Source organism: Geotrypetes seraphini, chromosome 7 (assembly GCF_902459505.1).
Source record: "Geotrypetes seraphini chromosome 7, aGeoSer1.1, whole genome shotgun sequence".
Lineage (NCBI taxonomy): Eukaryota > Metazoa > Chordata > Amphibia > Gymnophiona > Dermophiidae > Geotrypetes > Geotrypetes seraphini.
This window is the reverse complement of record NC_047090.1, coordinates 24,012,233-24,036,727: the sequence shown is the minus strand read 5'-3', so window position 1 is coordinate 24,036,727 and position 24,495 is coordinate 24,012,233. Positions and strand designations below refer to the sequence as shown.

The following is a 24,495-nucleotide window of genomic DNA, read 5'->3' as shown; positions in this document are numbered from 1 at the left end:
TCGCAAAATTTGTCAGGTGTGGGAGCACTTCTGGAGGGACCTCACACCGCGTGCTCGCAGTAGACTTTTGAATCTTTAAGATTTTATTCCCACTCTCAGCTGTTGGACTGGCCATGGACACTTGGGGAGGAGAGGGGAACTGATTATATTGTTGAAAATGTTATTTCCTGACTGGTATTACTGTTTGTATTTGCATCTTACTGCTGGAATAATAAAAATCATTTAAACATAACACCTCTGCTTTTTCCATGCCATAAAAGCAATATTTTACAAGAACCTATATGGTGGAAAATTTTGGATTGGCTAGCCTGCAATAAATGAACAATTTCCAAAGCTCTCTGCCACTTAATTTAATCCATATACAGTATGTCCTTAGTTAAACAAACTTTGCCATCTGCTTCAAATTCAAACTGGCCCATTTTACAAAATCACAATAGTGAGTACCAGCATAGTAAATGTGTTGCAGCTCTTAGGAACTGAATGGGCTGCATCGCATTTGCCATGGGAGAATGGCTACCGTGGCTTTGTCTTCTTAGAAAAGAAAAACACCAACATGTTAAAGATAGATTACTGAGTACTTAGTGTTTACCAGAGTTATATCTTATATATCTCTTAAAGTAGCCAAGACAATGGCTCAGCTGTATTTGATGGCACTGAAGTATCAGTAGCTGCTCACTCAACCCAAGGGAAATTCCTTGGTAGTACAGGTACCAAATGCATGTCTTTTCCAAGTGAGGGAGGTGTGATATTAAAAGTATATGCAGGATCACAGAGTGGATGTGATTCTTAAAAGACAATTCGATGAGCTGGCTTTGGGAATTGGGGCAGCAGCTTCCTTTGTGACATGCGCCTGTCATACCAGGTTGCATGGGTTCAAGCTGGTGGAGGGTAAACCTTTATGCAGCTTGATTAGCTGGAGCAGATTATGTAGCCAATGCTCATCAGTCACAAGCAAAGTTTTGGCTTATTCGATCACAAATATTTCTTCTACTATCAAGACAACTGAACAAGCCAAATTAATATAAAATGTTGTATAGCAAAATCACACTAACAGAATACTTCGGTTACATATACAAAACACAAATTCCACATCCATAATTGCTGGCTAAAAACAACAAACATAAATTAAACTAAAATCCCCCCCCCCAAAAAAAAAAACAAACAAAAAACCCTACACACCTTGCATGTAATACAACACTTTTATAGATATATAAATAAAGGAATCTGACTCAAAGGTTTTATGTACCTAATCCATAGCCCTGGTTCAAAGTACTACAGGACCATTTCTACAAGACAAAAGTCTGACTTGTGCTCAAAAGCTTGCACTGGACTCTAGCCCAGTTTGATCTTAGAACAAGTGATCATCTCCCTCTACATTAGTTTTAACCAACCATAACTGATTATAATAGTAATAATACTCTCCCAATCTTCTTTGAAAACTAGAAGCTACGCTATTGGTAGCTAGACTGTCCCTTTTACTGTTAGCTAAGTACCGTAAAACCTTGGTTTGCGAGCATAATTTGTTCTGAAACCATGCTTGTAATCCAAAACACTCATATCAAAGCAAATTTCCCCATAAGAAATAATGGAAACTCAAGATGATTCGTTCCACAACCCAAAATCTTTAATACAAAATACTGTATGTACTTGTATTGCAAGACCTCGCTCGTTTAGCATAGTCACTACACTCCTGCAGCGTCAGAGAGAGAAGAACCATCACCTCAGTTGTGATGCATGTATACTGTATGTACTCATATTGCAAAGACCTTGCTTGTTTAGAAGTCACTACACTCCTGCAGAGTCAGAGAGAGGAAACCATCGGCTCAATTGTGATTATGTGATGTGTATACTATATGTACTTGTACTGCAAGACATTGCTTGTTTATCAAGTTAAAATTAAATAAAATGTTTTGCTTGTCTTGCAAAACACTTGCTTACCAAGTTACTTGCAATCCCAGTTGTATTTGGGTTCAACTGGGTGAAAACATCTCACTTACAGTGCCAGCAAACAGATTTACAGAAAATTTTCTGGATATCTACTTCACTCTTTCCCAGACTGAATTACTAACCAATGCCTTAGAAAAATCATCATGTCTATAATGTTATCTGCTGTCTGTGCAGAACATAGACACACTTTTACAGAATGAAGTGCTACTCTTTGCTTCCCCACAGAAAATGAAAACAAAGATGGCAAATTAGACAAAACAGTGAAGAGCAAATACTAATGACATAGATGGGGAAAGTCTTACAATGAATGAACACAAATATAGCAAAAACCCAGCAAGCAAGACTTCCCAAAGTAAACAGAAAATGAAGATTTGCTGAATTAAAACAGAGCCTGGAGGCTTAAAAAGAGGGGAGAGAGTTGACATAAGAGAATTTTGTACCAGGATGAGAAAGAAAACGTAGTTAAGGCAACAGTACTGAAACACAACAAAAATCTAGGTTTATACAAAAGCCAAGAAAAGAGATGTGAAAGATCTATATGTCACTGGAATACTAAAGGAAATACAGTAAAAGAATACTTAAGGACACTGGAGACTACCCATGAAAAAGAAACAGATAAGAGACTAGTTATGGCAATAAGAGTAATCTAGACACAAAGGCACCCAATTCATATAACTTCTTAAAGAAAAAGGCAATAGTAATTCACAGCCTCAATATACAAGGAATTACAAACCTTATATACTTAAACCTTTTTCAATTGCAAAAATCTCTCACATGATCCTCAGCGAGGCCACCTCCCCACTCAATAAATCTTCATAGTAGGTGGCTTTACACCTCTCGTCATCGGATCCTTATATTTTCTTAAACTTTTTTGTGCTTGTATTTTTTATAATCTAATATAATAAAATGGTAAGCCGCGCATGTGCACTTCCTAAGTGTGCGCCGCTTTTTGTGAGCTGTAGCAACACATAGGAAGTGCGCATGGGTGGCTTACGGTTCTTTGAAAGACGCGGCGGTGGCTACTTTCACGATCCCCGCCTGCGTGGGATTTACGATGCAGGTGGGGATCATGAGAGGAGCCACCGCCGCGTCTTTCAACTTAAAAAAAAAAAAAAAAGTCAAAACGGATGTCGGCGGCTGCAGGCCGCGGCACCTGTACCCCGCCGCGGCCGAGCACGGAAATGGGCCGAAGTTTTTTTCAACTTCACAGACGCTGCAGCGGCTCCTCTCACAAGCCGCTCCTGCGTCGGAGAAGGTGGCGATCGTCAGAGGAGCCGCCGGGAAGTTAGACTGCTGGAGGCTCGGCCTGTTAGGTCCGTGTGCAGGCTCCTCTCGCGGTTAATGGAGGGAGAGGGAATGCTGCGGCTGCTGCACAGGGAAGTAGGGAAGGAGATAGGGAGAAAGGGACCGGTCTGATGTCGCCCTCGCCTTCTGTTTTGCTGAAAAATCCACCACCCTCGGTTGCGATTCAGAAACATTCCGCCGGGGGAAGGGGGGGAGAACCGCGGCAGATTGAAAGCAGGAAGGGGAGCCACGGCCAACGTTCCTGAATCACAGCTGAGGCCAGTGGATTTTTCAGCGAGACAGAAGGAGAAGGCAATATCGGAATGGAATGTAGAGAAGAGGGAGAACATGTTGGGCCTAGGAAATTCCCTGAATTAACTTTTTTTTAATTTTTATAAAGTACAAAGGGGGAAAGTATTAAAAGAAATGCCAGACTGGGCATGGGGGACAGCTTATGGGGCCAGGAACAGAGGAGAGAGAGAGATGGTAGGTAATGGTCTGAAGGGAGAGAAGCTGGATCTGGGGAAAGAGATACTCGAAGGGAGGACTATTGGGGAGAGATGGTGGACCTGGGGGAGGGAAGTTGGACCTAGGGATGGAAGGGAGGTAGAAATATTAGGTCTTGGGGTGGAAAGGGGAGAGAGATGCAGCATCTCTTTTTTTCCCTCCATCTTATTGTTCAGCATCAAGGGGGGAAGGAAGAAGAACAACAGAAAATGGAGGAAAAAAGAATCCATGGGAGGGCAGAGAGCTGGGATAAGAAGATGCTAGGGGATGAAGAGAAAGGGACAGGGAGATATAGACTGACCAGTGGAGAGAGGGAGGGGTATTCTGAAAGTGGTGAGCCATTTGTATGAGGTCAAAAGGGAGATGACAAGATGAATGAGAGTATGGAGAGAAACAGAAAGAAACACAGTCATATATTCTACCGCCAGCGGGAGGAAGGGAGACAGAAATAAAATAAGAAAGACACAGGGACAGCGAGAGACACAGAAAGACAGACAGACAAAGGGGGCCAGGGACAGAGACAGACAGAAAGAAAGACAGCAGGACAGAGAGAGAGACACGGAAATAAAGACAGACAGACATATATTCTAGCACCCGTTAATGTAACGGGCTAAAATACTAGTTTTTTAATATATAATTTAATGTTTACATACTTAAATAGTTAATAAATAGTGGCTAAAATAAATTTACTTAGCTTTAGATCAGGAGAATGGTCTGTTCGGAATGGAGAAATATTTATTAGGAGAGATAACCTTGAAAAAAACCGTATCAGAACACATGGGTGAAACATGTCGGTTATCCCTCCATTCTATGAACTGAGACCAGAAATTGAGCTGATCTAAAGCTAAGTAAATTTATTTTAGCCACTATTTATGAACTATTTAAGTATTTAAACATTAAATTATATATAAAAAAAATTATAAAGAATACAAGCACAAAAAAAGTTTAAGAAAATATAAAGATCCGATGACGAGAGGAGGTGTAAAGCCACCTACCATGAAGATTTATTGAGTGGGGAGGTGGCCTCGCTGAGGATCATGTGAGAGATTTTGCAATTGAAAAAGGTTTAAGTATATAAGGTTTGTAATCCCTTATATATTGAGGCTGTGAATAAGAGTAATCTGTCATATTCCTCTAATGCTTTCATAAGGCAGTTTGGAAGAGAGGGAGATCAAGAAAGTAAAACACAAACATGTCACTGAACGCATTTCACGGCTGCCCTCATTCTCCACTCGCTGCAATACAGCTGCTCTTCCACTAGTTACCTTTAACATGTAGCGGTTTTTAACAAACCTTAGAAAAGCAGCTTAAATGATGCAGGCTCATTTGACAGCTAAGACACACAACCCGAAAGCCAGCATGCCATTTCGTCGGCCAAGCCAAGGCAGCCTACTCTCATCAGCTGAAGTAACTCAGCGCGACCTTTTTTTTTTTTGCCATCAAACCAGGGAGGGAGCGGCTGCAAAAGAAGAAATCACTGTTCCAAAAAACAAGAAAGAATGAGGGAGGAGGGGAGGAATCAAGAAACGAAAATAAAACCTAAGTCGCCTCCCCCCCCCCCCTACGAAGTTGAGGCACGTCCTGTCAGCTGCTACCAAAATCAGCTCCAACGTTTGCAAGCGCCAGTCTGAGACCCGCTCAGGGAGGTTTCCTAATAGAAGCAGAACCGGGCTCCGCTGAACGTTGAGGATGACCTGCGCGCGCGAGCTGCCCCCCGGCCGAGGGGCATCACGGGAAAAGGCTTCAGCAGTTCGGGGAAGTGAATTTCAATAAACGAAGAGGGAGAGTAACAGACGGAGCCGTCAGGTGAGGGAAACGTTAAGGGCTAAAAACAGCCGAGCTCTGCCTCAACCCCCCCCCACCCCTTCCCAAGGTTTTGTCCCGAGAGGCAGCGACTCGCCGCCGCCTCCTCCCCGGGCTCTTCCTTACTCTGCGAACCGTCGTCAACGCGATCAAATTCCCAGTCCGGGGAGAGCGTCTCCACAGCCGCCATCTCTCTCGCTCAGCGACTGCAGCGCGGCCAAAGGCGGCCCATCGCGTGACCCGTACGTAACTTCCGCTCTCCGGCCACGCCGTAATTAAAGACACACTGACTACGGTGACAGATCCCCGAATCAATAATGGCCGCCTAAGCCTTCAGCTGTTCTCTTACTGAAGCGCGAGATTCGGCGTCTCGGACCCGCCCCCACCCCACCCCCTTACGCGTACGCTGGGCTCCGCCCATCTCGTCCTGCCGAGTCTGCGTGCGCGTTCACGCACGTGGAAGTTAAGCTAGAGCTTTGGAGACGAGTTGCACACACGGCTGCTAACATACCATTTATTCAGAAAATTACTAAAAACCCCACTTATTCGACAAGTAAATCTGATCCTTCATTTCTGCTCATCACCTACCTCGTCTTACACGTTCCTACCTCCTTCCCCTTACGGTCCCGTCACTCAACTGTCGTCCACTCCTTTCCAAATCTAACTGATGTAATGCCACTTTGCTGTCCTACTGCTCCTCTTGTACACCGTCTTGAGCTGAAAAGGTATGATGGAGGGATATAAATAAAGCTATTATTACTGTTGCAAGGGTAGAAATTGCCTTTCCATAACAAAGCAGCAGATGAATCCAGAGACTAGTGGGTATAGCTCACATCGACCAGCAGGTGGAGATAGAGAACTGATTAACAGTTGGCCTTAAAGCCTGGTGTTCCTCCTGTTGATTCAGTTTTGCTCTATCTCCCAGCAGGGATGGAGCTTACTCTTTAGCTCCTGGATTCTGGCTGGGGCCGGTTTATGTGGTGTTCCTGTGGCTTCCTCTGTTGAGACTAGTTCTCTTCAGTAGGACAGGGGTGCCTGGCTTTGGGAGCTACACCTGGGCCCTCCCAGGTCCCTTCTCCACCCTCCCCTCCGTTTGTTTGAGGGATTTCCTTGGCCACTGCAGGAGTTTGTTTCTTCATTCCAGTATAAAAAAAAAAAAGGACTTCCTGCCTGTGCTGAGCCGTGCCGTTTTCGAGTCGGCTTTCAGGGCAATTACCAGCTGTAACCTGGCCAGATTGAGCGGGGGAAAGGTTGGTGAGTAAGTTTTTGGCTTTCTGATTTATTGGGCTGTGTTCGGTTTCTCGTTCACGAAGACCGCGGTAGCTGGTGGGCGGAGTCGGCGGTCGGCGGCGAGTCGCCACGTGTGTGCAACAAAAAAAAAAAGTTTTTTGAGTCGCCGGTTTGTGAGATGGCAGCGGAAGCTAGCCAGCGGTGCTCACGCTGTGGGAAGCGCAGAGCACTGTCCGGCATCTGTTCTGCCGGTTGTTCGGATTCACCGGCAGAAGACGCTTTCCTGCAGGCTTGTGATATAGCCATCTCCCATGTCAGAGAGGCACGGTCTAAGTCCCCGGTTCTCAAGAGCGACTCGGGGGTGCTGCAAGACTCTTCCACGGCTGAGGGGGGGTCAGCGGCGTTCGGGGAGCCGGGACCGCTTGGGGACGTCGCGGCTTCGCGCCCAGGCATGGATCTGAGCGGGTCAGCGTCACTTGGATTGAGTGCCTTCTCCCCTGAATTTATTATGTTGTTGCACCGAGCATTTCTGCTGCAGGGCTTGCAGCCTGCCCAGTCAGTGCCAGTGACTGGTCCGTCCCTCCCTGGGCCGTCCACCTCTACTGGTTTGACCTATGATAATACCGGACCGGCTACGGGTCCTATGTTGTCGCCTGGGCGGTCGCAGGGGGCGAAAAAACGCAGACTCGCGACCGCGGACGCAGAAGGTAATCTTCCATTATCCCCTTTCTCTCTTCCTGAATCGTTGGAGGAAGGTGAGGTCTTAGATTGGGAAGCAGAGGATCCCCCAGGTAGGGAAGTTGATGATCCTTCAGCTCTCCGTCTGTTTCATAGAGAGGAACTGGCTTCCTTGATTTCTAAGGCTTTGCAGGGGTTGAATATTTCGGGTAACCCCCTGATGGCAGGTACACGTAGGCCACCTAAGTCCTTTCCGGTGCATGAAGCCATGCAGGAGCTGATCTCGGCGCAATGGGATACGCCGGAGGCCAGTTTAAGAGTGGCAAAAGCCATGCGGCTCTTGTATCCGGTTGACCCGACTGAACTGGATAAGTTTAGATTACCCAGGGTGGACGCTTTGGTGGCAGCGGTAACCAAAAAGACTACCTTACCGGTGGAAGGGGGGGTTACATTGAAGGATGCGCAGGATAGGAAGATTGAATCTTCACTAAAGATGTCCTTTGAAGTAGCTGCGGTTACCTTACAGGCCGCAATCTGCAGCTCTTATGCGGCGCGAGCATGTCTGCAGTGGTCGCAAAGGATGACCGATAATTTAATGGAGTCTGGGGGTTCTGTCCCTTCGGAGCTGGCTGATTTGGAGTCAGGCTTGGCTTATTTGGCAGACTCCTTATATGATATTATTCGGGCGTCTGCGAAACAGATGTCTCTTTCGGTGGTATCACGCAGATCCTTATGGCTCCGTCATTGGGCGGCAGATGCAGCATCCAAGCTTCGGCTGGTGAGACTCCCTTTTAAAGGGGGTTTATTGTTTGGAGAAGATTTAGATAAACTGGTGAAGGATTTTGGGGATACCAAAACTCAGCGTTTACCGGAGGATAGGGCTAGGCCCCCGGTGAGGTCCTCATCGTCTAGACCGCGCTTCAGGGATGTTAGGAGATCCAGGTCTGGTAAACCTTTCTTCAGATCTGCATCTGGTTCGTTCTCTGCTTCGAGACCTAGGTTTCAGCAGAGGGGTTCCTTTCGTACGACGAAACCCTCTTCAGGGCAGCCAACACGTACCCCAGCCAATCGCACTCCACAATGACGGGGGCTTGGCTCCCTCCGCCTTTCCCTTAGGGGGCCGGCTTTCGGCGTTCCGGGCGGAGTGGGCCACAATCACGTCAGATCAGTGGGTGTTGGACATTGTTCAAGAAGGGTACAAGTTGGAGTTCGCCTCTCCCGTCGTAGATTCTTTCTTGGTGTCCCCGTGCAATGGGGCGGCCAAGGGAGACGCGGTCCGCATGACTCTTCAGGTGCTGCTCGATCTGGGGGCGGTGGTACCGGTGCCCCCGGAAGAGGTAGGCCGCGGGATATATTCCCTTTACTTCATTGTACCAAAGAAGGGGGGGTCATTCAGACCGGTGCTGGATCTCAAAGGGGTCAACAGATTTCTCAGTGTTCGCCATTTCCGGATGGAGACGGTACGCTCGGTTATTGCGGCTGTAAGACCGGGAGAGTTCCTCATGTCCCTCGATCTCAAGGAGGCGTACCTCCATATCCCGATCTGGCCTCCGCATCAGCGGTATCTGCGGTTTGCGATTCTTGGCCAGCATTATCAGTTTCGGGCAATGCCCTTTGGCCTGGCAACGGCTCCCCGCACCTTTTCCAAAGTCATGGTGGTGGTAGCCGCCTTTCTACGCAAGGAAGGGATTCGGGTACACCCTTACTTAGACGACTGGTTGATCCGCGCCTCGTCCAGACAGGAGAGTTTGTCGGTAACTCAGAGAGTAATCTCTCTCCTTCAGTCGTTGGGGTGGATTGTCAACTTTCCCAAGAGTTTTCTGTCCCCGTCGCAGTCGTTGGTGCATCTGGGGGTGCGGTTCGACACGGCTCTGGGGAAAGTGTTTCTACCCCGAGACCGGGGGGAGAAATTGCAGGCTCAGATTCGCCTACTTCTCGGGTCGGCCAGACCTCGAGTTTGGGATTATGTACAGGTTCTGGGCTCCATGGTGGCGACTCTGGAGGTGGTCCCCTGGGCTCGGTGCCACATGAGGCCCTTACAACAGTCTCTGCTCTCTCGCTGGTCCCCAGCTTCTCTGAACTACAATGTGCGTCTCCAATGGAGTCTTCGAGCAGCTCGCAGCATGCACTGGTGGCTCCACGAGTTGCATCTTTGGAGGGGCATGCCGTTGGCCACGCCGGACTGGGTGGTAGTTACAACGGATGCCAGTCTGCGGGGCTGGGGGGCCCAGTGCCTGCAAACTTCAGTGCAGGGGGTGTGGTCCTTCCAGGAGGCCCAGTGGCCCATCAATTTGCTGGAATTAAGAGCGATCAGGCTGGCGCTGCGGGCTTTTCAGTCACTGATTCAGGACAGGCCGACCAGGATCTTTTCGGACAGTGTCACGGCGGTCGCATATGTCAATCGTCAGGGGGGCACCCGGAGTCCGCAGTTGGCCGAAGAGGCAAGAAGATTGTTTCGGTGGGCAGAGGGGCATGTTCCGCTTCTGTCAGGCGGCACACATTGCAGGTCACGAAAACGTGCAAGCGGACTTCCTCAGCAGAAATCTTCTAGATCCGGGCGAGTGGGAGTTGTCTGTTCGAGCGTTCGGCCTGCTAGTCCGTCGTTGGGGGTTGCCAGAGATGGATCTCATGGCCTCGTCCCGCAATGCGAAGTTGCCTTGGTTCTTCAGCAGACGCAAGGAGAAGGGCTCGGAGGGGGTGGACGCGTTAGCTCTCCCATGGCCTCCAAATTCCCTTCTGTATGTGTTCCCGCCTTGGCCCATGATAGGTCGGGTGTTACAACGCATCTCTCGCTTTCACGGCAGAGTGATCCTGGTGGCTCCGGATTGGCCGCGTCGGCCGTGGTACGCAGATCTGATTCAGCTTTCTGTAGGCGATCGGGTAATGTTCCAGGTAACTCCGGACTTACTAACTCAGGGTCCAATCTTGATGGGAGATCCGGCCCGCTTTGGTCTTACGGCCTGGCTATTGAGCGGTCATGGCTAAAAAAGAAGGGCTATTCAGAACAGGTGATTGCCACCCTGCTTAAAGCTAAGAAAATTTCGACTTCAGCCTCCTATGCGAGAGTCTGGAAGATTTTTGATGCATGGTGTGGACGACAGGGAATTGCGCCCTTCCATGCATCTCTGCCAGCTATTCCTGCTTTCCTGCAGGAGGGCGTAGAGAAAGGGTTAGCCTATAACTCTTTAAAGGTTCAGTTGGCGGCCATTGCCTGTTACAGGGGCCGGGTGGCTCGCTCAACGCTCGCTTCACAGCCGGACGTGGTCCGTTTCCTCAAGGGGGTTCACCATATCCGCCCGCCGGTAAAGCGAATTTGTCCAACATGGAACCTTAAACTCGTCCTTGGGAAGTTGCAGGGGGCACCTTTTGAGCCCCTGTCAGCGGCCACTTTGAAAGATGTCACGCTGAAAACAGTGTTTTTGGTGGCGATGGCTTCAGCAAGGCGAGTATCGGAACTACAGGCGCTTTCTTGCAGAGAACCCTTTTTACGTTTTTCGGAAACTGGGGTGTCGGTGCGTACGGTGCCGTCCTTCCTGCCTAAGGTTATTTCTTCCTTTCATGGGAACCAGAGTTTGTTCCTTCCATCCTTCCGGAAGGAGGATTGGGGGAAAATGATTTTTGTCTTTGCGTCTACTGGATGTACGACGTATGCTTCTCCATTATTTGGGGGTGACGAATGATTTTCGTAGGTCGGACCATCTCTTCGTGTTGTTCGCGGGTAAAAACAAGGGGATGGCGGCGTCTAAAGCGTCCATTGCGCGTTGGGTCAAGGAAACTATTGCTTCGGCTTATGTGTTGACAGGGAAGAAAGTACCGGAGCACCTTCATGCTCATTCCACTCGGGCATTGGCTACGTCTTGGGCGGAGTCCGGGGGGATGTCTTTAGAGGAAATTTGCCGGGCGGCCACTTGGTCGTCGGGAAATACCTTTTCAAAGCATTACCGTTTAGACGTAGCGGCCCGTTCGGAGGCAAGTTTTGGCGCTGCAGTGCTGGCAGAGGCGGCATTGGCGTCCCACCCGGTTTGAGTTTGCTTTGCTACATCCCACTAGTCTCTGGATTCATCTGCTGCTTTGCTATGGAAGGTAAAATTATGGTCTTACCTGTTAATTTTCTTTCCTTTAGAAGCAGCAGATGAATCCAGAGCCCCTCCCCAAGTGCACTGTCTGTGTGTAGGGTGTTTGTTTGTTTGTTTAGTTGGGCTATGGTTGGTAATTGTATTATTTCATTGCTGAGGGGCACATTTTCTACTGGAATGAAGTTTTGTGGATGCTCATTCTCCTTTCGGGATGCTTGGGCAAAGTGCATAACTGAATCAACAGGAGGAACACCAGGTTTTAAGGCCAACTGTTAATCAGTTCTCTATCTCCACCTGCTGGTCGATGTGAGCTATACCCACTAGTCTCTGGATTCATCTGCTGCTTCTAAAGGAAAGAAAATTAACAGGTAAGACCATAATTTTACCTTTTAGGGTAACGGGGCTCCTTTTATCAAGCCGCGCTAGCGGTTTAACGCGCATAATAGCGCACATTAATCCGCCGGCCACGCTAACCACTACCGCCTCCTCTTGAGCAGGCAGTAGTTTTTGGCCAGCGCGTGCATTAACCCCGCTAGTGCGGCTTGATTAAAGGAGCCCTTGGTCTTGGGCTTCCATTATATCTGCGCTACGGCAGTGGCTCGGTTCTCTTGTATTCTAGTAACAGGCCTGGCTTAAAGGAGTACAGCTAGGACAATTGACCTGGGCCCCAAGCCTAGCTAAAGCTGAATGAAGTACCTACCGCCTTTTTGAAGGCTTTGCAGATTCCTCCAAAATTTCTGTACTGGGCTTTATTAGTCTAAGACTGCCAATTGGATCTAGGGTTGATTTAGTCCTAAGTTTTACCCTGTTTCAGGCAAGAACTAGTAATCTTGCTTTTCTTAATATAATGAGGGAAAATCAGAATTACAACTCTTCTCGTAGGAGGAAAAGCTAAAAAGGTTAGGACTCTTCAGCTTGGAAAAGAGACGACTGAGGGGGGATATGATTGAGGTCTACAAAATCCTGAGTGATGTAAAACGAGTAAAAGTGAATTGATTCTATACTCAAAAATTCTAAAGACCAGGAAATGCCTTTAAAATAAATAGGAATAAATATTTTCTCACTCAGCGGACAGTAAAGCTCTGGAGCTCTGCTAGAGGATGTGGTAACGGTCGTTAGCGTAGCTGGATTTGGACAAGTTCCTGGAGGAAAAGTTCATAGACTGCTATTGAGACAGGTGTGGGGGGAAATTTGGGAAGCCACTGCTTGCTGTGGAATTAGTAGCATGGAATATTGCTATTATTTGGGTTTCTGCAAGGAACCTGTGACCTGGATTGGCTACTATTGAAAACAGGATACTGGGCTAGATGGACCAGTGTGTCTGTTACGAGTATGTTCTAATTGGGTGCTCAGTCACAGACCATAAAGCATGTTGTCACAGAATGCCCTGTGTTCCATTGTCCTGCCATTCCCTCTTCATTTCATAACCTTTTTTTCTGTCCCTTGTGATATGACCTCGGAGGGAGATCCTCTGGAGCTGACTCATCAGCCATTGGGCACAGAGGTGAGGTATATAAGGTGGAGGTGAGTTGTACAATTTCCACCTCCTCAGCTTCTGGATTCCATTTGGTCAAAAGAGGCCCAACTCCTAAGCCAATGAAAAAGGAAGAGGATAAACATTTTATAGGCCACAACTGCAATGTTTAACCAGACACCCTCCAGCCCCCCCCCCCCCCAAGCAAGCATAACACACCCACACAACTCACTATCCTGTGCATGTTCAGAAGTGCCACATGGCACTCCTGTGGAAGTTCCCTCTTCCGGATCCTCCTCTACAAAAAAATACAAAGTAGTTAGAATGAAACAGTTTAATCTACCAGAAGCCTACTGTTTCCCCCACCCTCAAACCACACCCAACTCACCATTCTCTCTATTGGTTGGCACTGTTCCACCACTGCGCAGCCCCAAAACCTGCTCATAGCGGATGGTCAATATTTGATAACACTCCTCCAGGAGAGTGACCCTCACATCTCACCAAAGGGTCTCCCCCCCAATACCCTTTGTGTGCTTTCACATTCTTGCGGGTCTTCATCAAGCTGTGGATATCCTGCCACTTGTGCTTGCTTTGCTCAACAGGATGTGTTTTCGCCCCAGGTCACTGACTTCCGCAGCAATTTGGACCCACAGTTGGTTTTTCTGGCTATTTGAGACTTTTTAAAAAAAAAGTTGTGTGAACTCGCCACTGATGCAATGCACCAAAACCTTAAGCTCCTCATCGCTAAATTTTGGTGCACGCATCCGTTTGGTTTTAATGATGTGGGTGGCACTCTGGGACAGCACTTCCCCCTCCTCCATGTGGGGAAGATCCTGCTATATCTGCTATCCCATGCTTCTTGCAAAAGACACACCACCATCAGAAGGCCATGCACAGCCAATGTGAACAGCAAAGAGACTGCTATAATAAAAGCGCCGGCCTGTTAAAATGCTTTTGTGACACTTTACTACACAAGTGTCTTATGGCAATTGACACCTATAACACGTGCCTATGAGACGTGCTTAAGACACATGCCTATGACGTGCTTCTAGCCTTTTTCTGGTCATGCGCAAACATTAATGCGTTTCCAGGAGACTGTTATTTGCATGTGTGAGGCGCTGTCTTCAACGAGGTGTCTAGACTTTCTGTGCACCTCGTGTGCATGCAATTTTTTCTGTCACATCAGAATTCAGCTCAATTTCAAGTCTGTCTTAATGTGAAGTTTATTATAAATCAAAGTGTAGTATGAAAAAACCTCACAGTTAAAGTTTCAGAGGTAATTATCAATTCTTCAGGCTTTCCCTGATACAATGTTTTAAACAGAAACTTAGTATCACTCAATATAGTGTTGGATATCTTTGGGAAACAACATCTCAGTGAAACGTGGATCTATGTCAGAGTCCCGTTCAGCTATGCATATAAAGATAAGTTTTTTGCTTGAATAGTAATTGAATTGAATATAAATGAATGAAAATTAGAAGAATATTACAGTAACTGCATAGTGGAGGATGGAGGAAGACCAATGAGGAGGCTAGCTATGTCAAATCCTGTACCTTAAATGAAATAACATGGTTCAAGTGTAGCCGCTGAGGTCTACCCTCTTCCCAAAGATATCCAACACTATGGCCTCCTTTTACAAAACTGCGATAGCAGTTTCTAGTACGGGGAGCCATGCTGAATAGCCTGCGCTGTTCCTGACGCTCATTGAGTTCCACAGTGCAGGCCATTTATTTATTTATATATTTAAAACATTTGTAGCCCGCATATCAAACATCTATGCGGGTAACAGCAGCACATACATTGTTAAAACAAACATGGCAAAATATAATAAGACAACATAAGAATAGCCTTACTGGGTCAGACCAATGGTCCATCAAGCCCAGTAGCCCATTCTCACAGTGGCCAATCCAGGTCACTAGTATCTGGCCAAAACCCAAGGTGTAACAATATTCCATGCTACCAGGGCAAGCAGTGACTTCCCACATGTCTTTCTCAATAACAGACTATGGGCTTTTCCTCCAGGAACTTGTCCAAACCTTTCTTAAAACCAGCTACACTATCCGCTCTTACCACAACCTCTGGCAATACGTTCCAGAGCTTAACTATTCTCTGAGTGAAAAAAAATTCCCTCCAATTGGTTTTAAAAGTATTTCCCTGTAACTTCGTCAAGTGTCCCCTAGTCTTTGTAATTTTTGACGGAGTGAAAAATCGATCCACTTTTAACCATTCTACTCCACTCAGGATTTTGTAGACTCCAATCATATCTCCCCTCAGCTGTCTCTTTTCCAAGCTGAAGAGCCCTAACCGTTTTAGTCTTTCCTCATATGAGAGGAGTTCCATCCCCTTTACCATCTTGGTGTCTCTTCTTTGAACCTTTTCCAGTGCCACTATATCTTTCTTGAGATAAGGAGACCAGAACGCAATACTCCAGATAAGGTCGCACCATGGAGCGATACAGAGGCATTATAACATTCTTAATCTTGTTAACCATCCCTTTTTTTAGTAATTCCTAGCATCCTATTTGCTTTTTTGGCTGCCGCCACACATTGGGCGGAAGATTTCATCGTATTGTCTACGATGACACCCAGATCCTTTTCGTGGGCGCTAATCCCCAAGGTGGAACCTAGCATTTGGTAGCTGTGATTTAGGTTATTCTTCCCAGGTTTGGAAAAGCCAAACAAAAAAAAATATGGTTTCAGGCTTTTACAAAAAACCAAAAAGTCAGGAATTAGACGAATGGCATCTGGAATTGAATTCCATAGCATCGGTCTGGCCACTTGAAACATTTGGGATCGATTAACAACTTTAGTGGCCGAGCACAAGTGAGGGACAGCCAGTTTCGATCCCACTCCTCAAAATCAGGAAGTAACTTCAGAGGGGGGCAGGACTGAGACCGGTAGAGCCTTTAGCAATTTGGCAAGAAGGAAGGCTCCCGTGATATCTAGCTTTGTTATTGCCAGATGGTTTAGCGGGACTGGGACGGGACCAAAGGCAGGGCTGCTCACAATCCGGATGCACTGCTGACTCCTCACTCCCCCCTCCTCCTGGCGGCTGACAAATAACATAGATGACCACCGTGGACTCCACCGAGAGGAGTCAGCTGCCTGCCTAGCATGTCGGGCCTGCCCCTGACCTGCGACTCCATTCCCCACAGCCCGGTAGGCTTAAATTTGGATATTTTTATAAACTACTGTAAGAGACTCAAATATAAACTGAGACCCCCCATTTCTGGGCCATTTTTTTGGCCCAAAAATCTTGGTTTATATTCAAGTATATCTGTTGGATGTGGGAGGGAATTGGGTTGTTTTGGGGATAGAATGAAGAATGGTTTTGTGAATGTGGGCATGTAGATAATCACTTTCTACACGCATATCCTCTCCCCCTCTTCCCTCTTGCATTCTCTCTCCTACTAATCCCCTTTCCCTCCCCCGAAAGCTTCCTATCATTTTCACTGGCTGGCTCTGTTTCTCTACCACTGCCTCCTGCTGGCAGCATTGGATGCCCACCAGAAGACTGCTCACTTCTTTGCCACAGCCTGCTTCCTCTTCATTCTACTCTAGTCCCTCCCAAGCAGTCTGTAGGGAAGAGGATGATAGAGAATATGAGCCTGGAGCAAAACAGAGAATAGTTACTGTAATCCCTAATCCATCCCTTCTCCTCCTGTTGCTTCTGCTCCTGGCTTTCCTAAGCCTTTCTTGTCCTCAAAGTTCCTCTTCCCTTTCTATCTTCAAATTAAGGCCTGCTGGCAGGAGTTGAGTCCCTGCAGGCACACTGCTCATATCTTGACTGCCGCTCATCTCTTTCGGTTGGTGGAATTTGAGTCCTTGCTGACACACTGTGCCACTCCTAGAGGGGGGTGGGGGGGTTCTTTCTTCTTTTTTTTGTGCCATAGGGGTTGGAGTCTTTACACTACCAACAGTTCTTGTCATTGTCTCTGCTCATCTTCAGGTAGCAAAGTCTGATTTCGCTGCCATTTCACTGATTTTGCCTTCTACCTTTTATCATATGCATAGGTCTGTTTCTGGGTGTATAGAAAAATGCGTGCTAATAGACAATACAGATAGAGAAATCCCCAACTTGCACTTTCAATTGAGAAAAAAATGCATTAAAAATGTAGTGCTGTACAAAGTTAGCAAAAAGGTTTTAAAATAACAGAGCAAAAACACTGTCAGTCCTGTGGGACATTTGGAATATTAAGACATATCAAAGGAAGCCAAGACAAGTAATATGAAACGGTAATCTTATAAGTGATGACCTCAAGGATATTCCAGCAAGAACTTCAGAGAATACTAAATATAACTTTCATGAGTAGATTTGGATTCAGTACACTAGCAACGCTTATCTTAATAGACAAGTCCAGATTTCTAATTAGACAGAGTTGGTACCCGCTTAGTGCATTATGATGAAAAAAGGTGCATCTCCTATCCTGATGGCCCTCTCCTAGTCATTGTTCAGCCAGATCATCAGCATTCCACTGGATCCATGTTTTGAAGGTGCAGGTGCTCACTAGTAGAGAATGACACGGAGACAAATTTTTCCCTGTCCCCGCGAGAACTCATTTCCCCATCCCATCCCGGCAAGTTTTTTTCCTGTCCCTGCCCCATGCCTGCAAGCTCCGTCCTCATCTGCACAAGCCTCAAACACTTCAAAATCATAAGTAGTAACATTCTAGAGCTCAGATTGTGATGTCATAATACCTCATTCCACCAATGCCTAAGCTCCGTCCTCATCTGCACAAGCCTCAAACACTTCAAAATCATAAGTAGTAACATTCTAGAGCTCAAATTGTGATGTCATAATACCTCATTCCACCAATGCCTAAGCTCCGTCCTCATCTGCACAAGCCTCAAACACTTCAAAATCATACGTAGCAACATTCTAGAGCTCAGATTGTGATGTCATAATGCCTCATTCCACCAATGCCTAAGCTCCGTCCTCATCTGCACAAGCCTCAAACACTTTAAAATCATAAGTGTCCGAGGCTTGTGTGGTTAAGGCAGAGCTTACAGGAATGGGACAGGGACAGGGACAACGACAAAACTCACGGGGATGGGATGGGGAAATTGAGTTCCTGCAGGGATGGAGAAAAATGTGTCCCCGTGTCATTCTCTACTCACTAGCCAGCATCATTTGGAGCACTGTGAAATAGAATTGTAGTTCAGCTGCTTTTGCTTCTTTAAGGCGTTGGAGGCACCCCATTTGTCATAGTGCATCTTTGAGGGGGATCCCTATACCACTGCTGTGTCTGATAAATCCAGCCTTAACACAGACACTGATGTAACCTGCTGTATTTTGCACAAACTGCCATAATTAATGCATTTAACCCTTTCAGGACCATAAGGATCTTAGGCCAATTTTTGTGGTTTTGACGACATTTTTATGGTAAAAAGGGCTTGCAGATGCCAAAAAATTGATTTTTTTTTTTGTGAAATATCATTATTTTTATCTAAAAAAATCACACTTCTGGCTTATGGACAGTGTGGCAAGTGAATCTTCTCGTCAATCTGGCAACGACGCTAATGAATGAATGTCGGAACCAGTTTGTTTACATAAAGGCAGTATCATATGGAATCCGTACATATCAAATTTAGAACTGTAGACTATCCCAATCAAAATTTATAGGATTTTAAAGTTATGGGACAAATATGTCCCTTGGTCCTGAAAGGGTTAAAAAAAAAAAAAAAAAAAAACAACTCCTGACATTCTGCTTAGCTGCCATAAACCTGGTGGCTATGCAGACATTAAAGGGGGAAGTTATCAACATGGGCTAACTTTTAGATAGGTCATTTACACTAAGGTGGGAAGTTATCAATGTGGACTACTGTTAAGTTATTTTACCTCATCAGGCTATTTTAGCACAGTAAAGTAACATGACTTAACAGTAGCTCACGTTAATAATTTCCCCACTAAGTGGCAATTTCTTGACCCAGAAGTGAGGTGCTATGTCAGTCTATAGCAGGGGTGTCAAAGTCCCTCCTCGAGGGCCGCAATTCAGCCAGGTTTTCAGGATTTCCCCAGTGAATATGCATGAGATCTATTTGTATGCACTGCTTTCATTGTATGCTAATAGATCTCATGCATATTCAGTGGGGAAATCCTGAAAACTCGACTGGATTTCGACCCTCGAGGAGGGACTTTGACACCCCTGGTGTCCAACCTTTTGGCTTCCCTGGGCCGCATTGGCTGAAAAAAAAAAATTTCAGGGGTTGCGCAAACACTGCAGCAAGACAGAGGAGGGAGCCGGCAAGACAGTAAATACACGGGGGCAGCAGAGGAAAACACTGCATCACCCTCGACCGGGGCCGCACAAAATACTTCACGGGGCCGCAGGTTGGACACCCCTACCCTAGAGGAAAGGAGAGACAGGGGACATATGATTCAGACATTCAAATAGTTGAAAGGTAATTAACATAGAACAAAATTTCCAGAGAAAGGAAAATGGTAAAAACAGAGGGCATAATTTGAGGTTGAGGGGTAGTAGACTCAAGAGTAATATTAGGAAATTTTTCTTTAAGGAGAGGGTAGTTGATGCATGGAATGTGCTCCTGAGGGAGGTGGTGGAGAGGAAAACGGTGACAGAGTTCAAACAAGCGTGAGATGAACACAGATGATCTCTAATTAGAAAATAATGGTATATATTGAAGAACTAAGGCCAGTATTAGGCAGACTTGCATGGTACTGGGTCCCGTATATGGCCATTCAGTTGAGGATGGGCTGGGGAGGGCTTTGATGGCTGGGATGGTTTAGATGGGCTGGAGTGAGTTTTGCTGGAGACTCCTGTAGATGAAACCTAAGCACACTGTCGTGCAGAGCTCTGGGTTTCTGGCCCTGAAATATCTAAGAAAAAGGACAATTTAAATTAAATCATTAATTTATAAAGCATGTACGGTTGGGCAGACTGGATGGACCATTCGGATCTTTATCTGCCATCATTTACTATGTTACTATGTATCTCTGCTAAAGAAATGTGTCTCTTTTAGGAGGGTCATACCAAGTGTTGTTGGATCATAACATTTTGCAATAGATACCTTTTGAATGTTTGCTCCAGTAGTAATTTCTAGCTTCTATATTGCAAATAGACCTCTAGTACCAGAGTAGCCCAGTGTTCTTCAGTGCAAGGCCTGGGGGGACCAATGGCAGCCCCTGGAAACCTCTGAGGTGCATTCATTGTCAATGTGGCTTTTTTTTTCTGATTCTGCCTCTCTACCCAAGCTCATGATAGAAAGGGGGAAGTAGATGGAAGGAAGAGCCATATGCAGTGGTGTAGTGAGGGTACGAGGCACCCGAGGCAGGGATGTTGGCACCCCACCCCCACGCCCTCCTCTCTGCCCTCTCCTTCCGCACCACACTTGTGCCCTCCCTTCCCACTTCCGTTCCTCTTAAAATCTTTGCCAACACGAGCGCAAGCAGCTTCTTCAGCCTGCTGTTCACACTAGCTTTATTTCTGATATCATCTGGAAGTGATTTCAGTGGGAGCCAGGCCAGCGTGAGAAGCAGTCTAGAAGTAGTTGCTTGTGCTGGCAAAGATTTTAAATAGGCACTGGGGGGGGGGGGACATGGAAGGGAAGGGTGCAAGCATGGCATGGAGGGGGCACCCCCACTAAGATGGAGGGGGCACCCCCACTAAGATGGCACCCATGGCAGTCCACCACCTCCTCCCCTTACTATGCTACTGGACACATGCTTGAAAGACAATGCCTTTCTCAAGAGACAAAGAGTATGTATTTGGAAATGCCCATTTCCTTGAGGATATACACCCAATAAAGAGAATATCTAAAAAAAAAAAAATATGCATGGATTCCAATGGCAGCCAATGAAGCTTTTGATAGAATGGAGTAATATGCTTCCCATTTTTTTTAAACCAAAAATAAGGCGAACAGCCGTATTCTGAACTACTCTCAACTTTTTGAGTTTTCTTAAAAGCACCCAAATATATGATGTTACAGTAGTCAAGAATACTTAAAATGGAAGATTGAGTTAACAAGCGAAAAGAGGCTTCATCAAAGTACTTCTTGATGGTGCGGAGCTTCGAAAGCACCAAAATGCTTTTTTTAAATATTAAATCAGAATGTTTTTCCAATGTGAGGTGTTTATCTCAAAAGCAAATTACATCACTTTTCCATATAATCATCCTATTTTGTAATACATTTTCCCCAGCATCGTACTAACTTCTTAATGCTATCAGCAAATGTTTTTGGTTGAGCATGAAAATATGAAAGTGCATAAACGTTTTGAAGAACCCTCGTATTTCATTCTAAAAACTGAGTGCTGTGATATATGATTCATTGAGAGCTAATTATATTGACTTCACGCAACGAGTGGTGGACACCTGGAATGCTCTCCCAGAGGAGGTTATTGCGGAATCTACCGTTCTAGGATTTAAAAGCAAACTAGATGCACATCTCCTTACGAGAGGCATAGAGGGATATGGGTGACTAAAATTACCGGAGCCCACGCACAGTCGTATTCACAGACTGAGATGTTCGGCGTGGTTGTGCTGCTCCCTAACTCCAATCATTGGCCTTCTTCCTATTTTTATACGTGTATTCTATCCAAAATTACTCAATAATAAATATACTCTAAATAAATATCTTTTTTTATATTTTTGTCGCTTTCCTGATGCTAATATCTTTTTTACTTTTTTTATTCTTTTACAATATGTCTACACTCTTTCATCTAATTGCATTCAATAGAGACTGAACTGACAAACATGTCAGACAAATCTGGTTTAGCTATCGTTGAACACTTTGATAATGGAAAAAGTACTTAGCTTTTAACAGTGCTTGTGTATCAGAAAGATACCAACGTGGCCAGCGTTTCGTGGAGCTCAACTTATGTCCACTGCTTCAGGGCCATTTTTACACGTACCAAGCTATTTTCTGTAACAAACTAACAGCAGTCTCTGTTAGTACAAACTAACAAACTATTTTCTGACTGCTGTTAGTTTGTTACAGAAAATAGCTTGGTACGTGTAAAAATGGCCCTGAAGCAGTGGACATAAGTTGAGCTCCACGAAACGCTGGCCACGTTGGTATCTTTCTGATACATAAGCACTGTTAAAAGCTAAGTACTTTTTCCATTATCAAAGTGTTCAACGATAGCTAAACCAGATTTGTCTGAAATGTTTGTCAGTTCAGTCTCTATTGAATGCAATTAGATGAAAGAGTGTAGACATATTGTAAAAGAATAAAAAAAGTAAAAAAGATATTAGCATCAGGAAAGCGACAAAAATATAAAAAAAGATATTTATTTAGAGTATATTTATTATTGAGTAATTTTGGATAGAATACACGTATAAAAATAGAAAGAAGGCCAATGATTGGAGTTAGGGAGCAGCACAACCACGCCGAACATCTCAGTCTGTGAATACGACTGTGCGTGGGCTCCGGTACTGAGGCCTCTTCCTACACACACACTTTTTAGTATAACGAGTGATGTACACTTTTTCATATATATATGGGAATACTGTGAGAACTAATATTTTGTGATATTTTTCCCATTAGGGGACTATACCTTAGTGTAGTAAGTATGACTAAAATTACGCCAGGTATACACCTGGCTGGGCCTCCATGTGTGCAGATCGCCGGACTTGATGGACCGAAGGTCTGATCCGGAGATGGCAGTTCTTATGTTCTTAAATATACTAATATTCCCTCAATGAATGTACATGCAAAATATTTGCACACATTTGAAAACCATTATTTGTGGGATCTCTAGGACACATTTGAGAGGCCTTACTGTAGCTATTTCCTGGCATTTTTGGCTCTCTGTCTGTTACCTATTGTACTATATTTAAGTTGGATGAATAGGCTCTTGTTACATGTGCATACTTAAATTCCTATTTTTAGCCTTTAGATCATAAAAGTAGTAAAGGCTAGTAGTGCTTTGAATAGCATCTTAATTCTGTGAATCCATAATTTTCTTTGTGTTATGGGAAGGAAGCTTTTGGCTTATTGGTTTGCTCCTGAAGGAGTTTCTAGGATTTCTTATGTCGAGATCCCTCTGTGTCAAAGAGGTAGAAAAATTAAAGTGAGAGGTTGTTGCCCAAGTGGTACTTGATGGAGATTCAGCAAACTGCGATGCTCTTGTCAAGGGAAAAAGAAATGGAGGCTGAACAAGAATACTTTACCTTAACATTCCTTGTATTTATTTATTTTAGGTATCCTCTATAATAAAACCCTAAGCGCGCATGTGCACTTAGGAGGCCATGATCCCTGCCGCTGTAATGTGTGCCTCCATGCTGAATTCCATTTGCGGCGCATGCACCAGCTTGGAGCAGCTTGCGGCATGTGCACTGGCGTGGAGCGCGGATTGAGCGGCGGTTTGTCTCTACAACAGCAGGAGGGTGTCGTGCGGGTGCTGCAAGGTGTGCTGGTAAGAAGTGGAGGGGGAGAGGGAAAGGGGGCTGCTTTGAGGGAAGGGGTGTGCTGGGGGGCAGACAGCAATCATGCTTTGCTCTGGGAGGGGGGAGGGAAACAGAAGGGGCCATGGAGAGACAGGCAGGCATGGTGCAACAAAGAAATACAGGCAGGCAGGGGGCCAGGGAGAGAGACAGAACAGACAGACAGAATGAAAGACAGGCAGACAGACAGACAGACATACAGGGGACCAGGTTAAACGAAGGGAGAAGGGCTGCTGCTGGACAGGGGGAGCGGGGAAGGGGTGCTGCTGGACAGGTATTGATGGACAAGGGGAGCAGGGAAGAGGTGCTGCTGGACAGGGGGGAGGTAGAAGGAAGGTAGAAGGGCTACTGCTGGACGCGGGGGAGGTAAAAGGAAGGGAGAAAGGCTACTACTGGACAGGGGGAGCAGTTAAGGGGTGGTGGTGGACAGCCGAAGGAAGAGAAAGACAGAAATAAAGAAAGACAGACAGACAGACAGCGGCCAAGGAGAGAGAGAGAGAAAAAAAAAGAAAGAAAGACACACACATCTATTCTAGCACCCGTTAATGTAACGGGCTTAAAGACTAGTTTTATATATTGCCTATCAAAATTATCTAAGTGGTTTTACAATCAGGTACTCAAGCATTTTCCCTCTCTGTCCTGGTGGGCTCACAATCTATCTATTGTACTTGGGGCAATGGAGGATTGAGTGACTTGCCCAAGGTCACAAGGAGCAACACAGGATTTGAACCCACAACCTCAGGGTGCTAAGGCTGTAGCTTTAACCACTAGGCCACTCCTTCCTCCTTGTGTTTCCTTCCTCACCCTTTTCTTGTTTTCACCTTTTCATTTTATTGTAATCTTTCACTATTGTTTCTTTCCTTATATTCTTGTGAATTATATCCTTATATTCTTGTGAATTCTTGTGAATGTTATCACCAGTCTTCCAGTTTTCTGTTTCAAGTTTATTACGTTTTTATATACTGCCTATCAAGGTTATCTAAGTGGTTTTACAATCAGATACTCAAACATTTTCTAAACCCTCCTACGTTTTATTTTATTCAACACCGCTTAGATTTTAACCTTGGTTTTACATTGGTGGTATATCAAATAAA

At 45.6% G+C, this 24,495-nt stretch overlaps 2 protein-coding genes across 7 annotated transcripts in view; one reads left to right on the top strand and one right to left on the bottom strand.

Annotated features, from left to right (window-relative positions):
- The window catches only part of WASHC4 (WASH complex subunit 4), a 220,004-nt gene extending 214,115 nt beyond the window's left edge, over positions 1-5,889 (bottom strand). The window contains 1 exon segment of the mRNA XM_033950810.1: positions 5,668-5,889. Coding sequence (XP_033806701.1) covers positions 5,668-5,731 — 64 coding nt within the window. The 5' untranslated portion in view covers positions 5,732-5,889.
- Positions 5,417-24,495, top strand: part of ALDH1L2 (aldehyde dehydrogenase 1 family member L2) — a 116,588-nt gene continuing 97,509 nt past the window's right edge. Inside the window, exons 1-2 of one of the 6 annotated variants that reach the window (XM_033950812.1) lie at positions 5,417-5,544; positions 23,159-23,373. In XM_033950812.1, the coding sequence (XP_033806703.1) occupies positions 23,260-23,373 (114 nt within the window). In that variant the 5' untranslated portion in view covers positions 5,417-5,544; positions 23,159-23,259. Of the gene's footprint in view, positions 5,545-5,927; positions 6,267-6,583; positions 6,796-11,847; positions 11,894-23,158; positions 23,374-24,495 lie in introns of those variants that run through there. The other 5 variants (XM_033950811.1, XM_033950815.1, XM_033950813.1 and 2 more) reach the window with 5 other exon arrangements.